Source organism: Macrobrachium rosenbergii, chromosome 44 (assembly GCF_040412425.1).
Source record: "Macrobrachium rosenbergii isolate ZJJX-2024 chromosome 44, ASM4041242v1, whole genome shotgun sequence".
Taxonomy (NCBI): domain Eukaryota; kingdom Metazoa; phylum Arthropoda; class Malacostraca; order Decapoda; family Palaemonidae; genus Macrobrachium; species Macrobrachium rosenbergii.
In genome coordinates this window covers 39,639,741-39,642,105 of record NC_089784.1, presented here as the reverse complement: position 1 = coordinate 39,642,105, position 2,365 = coordinate 39,639,741, and the positions used below count along the sequence as shown (strand labels likewise).

Sequence of the window (2,365 nt, the reverse complement as noted above, 5' to 3'; positions counted from 1 at the left end):
CAAATACCTGGATGAAATTGTTCGTTTAGAAATATGAATGACTTGCGATATACTTTGTGAACAATAGAGCAAGAATTATAGAATGAACATTCAGATTAGTTTTGATAAAATAACCGCAGTTTTAGAAACGAGCAATTTGAGTCAAATTACGAGGTAATGATTCTTATAATCTTGTCTTCTCTTAGGTAGGAAGATAGTGTAGACTTTCTACGCTAAAAGGAATAGTATTCAAGTTAATTAAGACCGGATGAGATAGTTTGGATAAATTACTTTTGTTCAGTGCATGTTATTTAGCGATAGCCGCATTTAGCAGATGTTTAGTGCCTACTTGTCATTCCAACAAATGGAATGTCTCCAAGAACCTCTTAGCATCTGTATTCCATAATATTTTTAGATGGACACCGAAGGGTAATGAATAAAGAAATTCCCCTCCTCAGGCGTCACGGAGATGATCAGATTTCTAAACTTTTATGCTTTCTTACCAGTACAGCATTAGCTGACTTTCTTCACTTCTGAACTGAACATTTAAAAATGCTTGCTTATGGAATCTTCAGCTTTATCTATTCAAGTTTCTAACTTAGTGCAAAAGAAAAACACATGTATTTGAAAGAATTTATTGAGTGTATAGGCATTAAATATCGATTACTATGTACATGATAAGTAGATTTATCAGTGTTGATAGTAGAAAAATAAATAATCAAACCATCACATATTCACAAAAGTGCATCTTTACGCGGTTGTCCTCTAGAAGTTCCAGTTCGACTGATCACTGTATCAAAATTAGAATGAAGATAGTAACTTCTCCGTGAATTAGGCTGCCTAGCCAAGACTGTGTACGGGCTACCCTCTACTGAGGTGCTCCATAGCCAGTTGAAGGTGGAGGAGGAGGAGGAGCGTAGGAGTTGCTTCGGGCAGATGCTGCCTCGCGTGCTGCAGCAGCGTCTTCCTCAGCAGCCTTGGCGATCTGGTCGAGAACGAACTGGGGAATTGGGTGGGGGAATTCGGGAGCCACTGGCAGGAGGTCGGATTGGGGCTGATAACCATTCTCATCAGCGACGTACTTCACTTCAACGAAAGTGCCGTCAGGAGCAGTGTAACTGAGGAAAAACAAGTTTAGTGCTTGAAAGTGGAAGAGAAATCGACAGTCTGTTAAATTAAGTACAATACTATCACAATATTACAAAAAAGAAAAATGATCTCGTGGAAAACTCACGAGTAAACTCCAGACTTAACAACTGAGTCTTCTGGCCCATTTGGAGAACCAGATTGGGAGAAAATGATACTATTTTCGGCCTCGAAGTCAACACTGAAACTCCCGAACTCGTCCTGGGTTCTTTCGTCCCTCAGGGTAGCCACGGGTGGAAGGGCTACTTCTACGGCAGCTCTGTTGGAGGCAGCAGGGGCGCCATAGGTAGGAGCTGGAGGAGGAGGGGCATAGGTTGCTGGCAATTTATCAGCAACAGCAACAGCTGCTAAAGCAACGATAATAACCTGTGGGAAATAGAAAAAAAAAGATAAGTTTCTCTTTGCATATTTTTCAGTTTATCCTTTATAGAGAGAGAGAGAGAGAGAGAGAGAGAGAGAGAGAGAGAGAGAGAGAGAGAGAGAGAGAGAGAGAGAGAAGAATATCTGCAATGTGAGTTAGAGTCAAATTTGTTGAACTACTCACAAACTTCATGTTGGAGGTCTTGGTGAGAGAATGATACTGGGGCACTCAGGCACGCCACTTTATATACCGGGTGCCAGGAAGATGCCCAAAGGACTTGCTGTAACGAGCATCCTATTGTGAGGTGAGAGGAACGAGGAGGGGGCGGGTGTGCCCTTGACGATTCTTTCTCGCCTTCCATCTCTCCTTTCTTAAGTCAACCGCCTAAGAAGGTAATGGAAGGGATGTCCTCATTTGCATTTGGAAAATGAACTGTTTACAATAGAGAAAAATCAAGGAAAGTACAATATCTCCACTTGTCTTGGACTTCGCATCATTCTAGAGGCAGGACTTTTGTCGCCGCGTTTGGTCCATGGAAGGTATTTTTGCATGAGGCATGATTGGTGTGTTTGCATTACCTGCTAAAAGTGGGTAAAAATCAAATTAAAATAGAAATATGTATGAATCCTGAAAAGAGCGATGAGAAGAATTTTTCAAATATTACTACTTTGTGATATACTTTTCTTTTCATAAAATTTATGTTACAAAAACAGTTCAAGGCTTAATCTACAAATAAATATCTTTGCCAAACTGTTATTCAAAGCACGATGCCTCATCGGCTTTTCAGACCTATTCTTTTACATAATTTTCATTAATTATTTTGCTTAATATGCGACATTATTTTACTTTAACAAACATAAAAACGATTAGTGTGTAATA

At 39.9% G+C, this 2,365-nt stretch overlaps 1 protein-coding gene across 1 annotated transcript; it reads right to left on the bottom strand.

The window, feature by feature from the left end:
- Positions 1 to 600: 600 nt before the first annotated feature.
- LOC136829544 (cuticle protein AMP1A-like) lies at positions 601 to 1,739 on the bottom strand. The gene is made up of 3 exons (XM_067088382.1): positions 1,670 to 1,739; positions 1,214 to 1,491; positions 601 to 1,097 (listed from the first exon to the last, which is right to left on the bottom strand). Exons 1-3 carry the CDS (start codon positions 1,676 to 1,678, stop codon positions 848 to 850), a joined length of 537 nt encoding a protein of 178 aa, XP_066944483.1. The 5' UTR covers positions 1,679 to 1,739; the 3' UTR covers positions 601 to 847.
- Between the last annotated feature and the right edge of the window lie 626 nt (positions 1,740 to 2,365).

Excerpts from the sequence above, each read along its gene's own strand:
- LOC136829544 (XM_067088382.1), bottom strand. Across the intron at positions 1,098-1,213 it reads GTTAAGTCTGGAGTTTACTC|TTACACTGCTCCTGACGGCA; the intron begins GTGAGTTTTCCA and ends GTTTTTCCTCAG.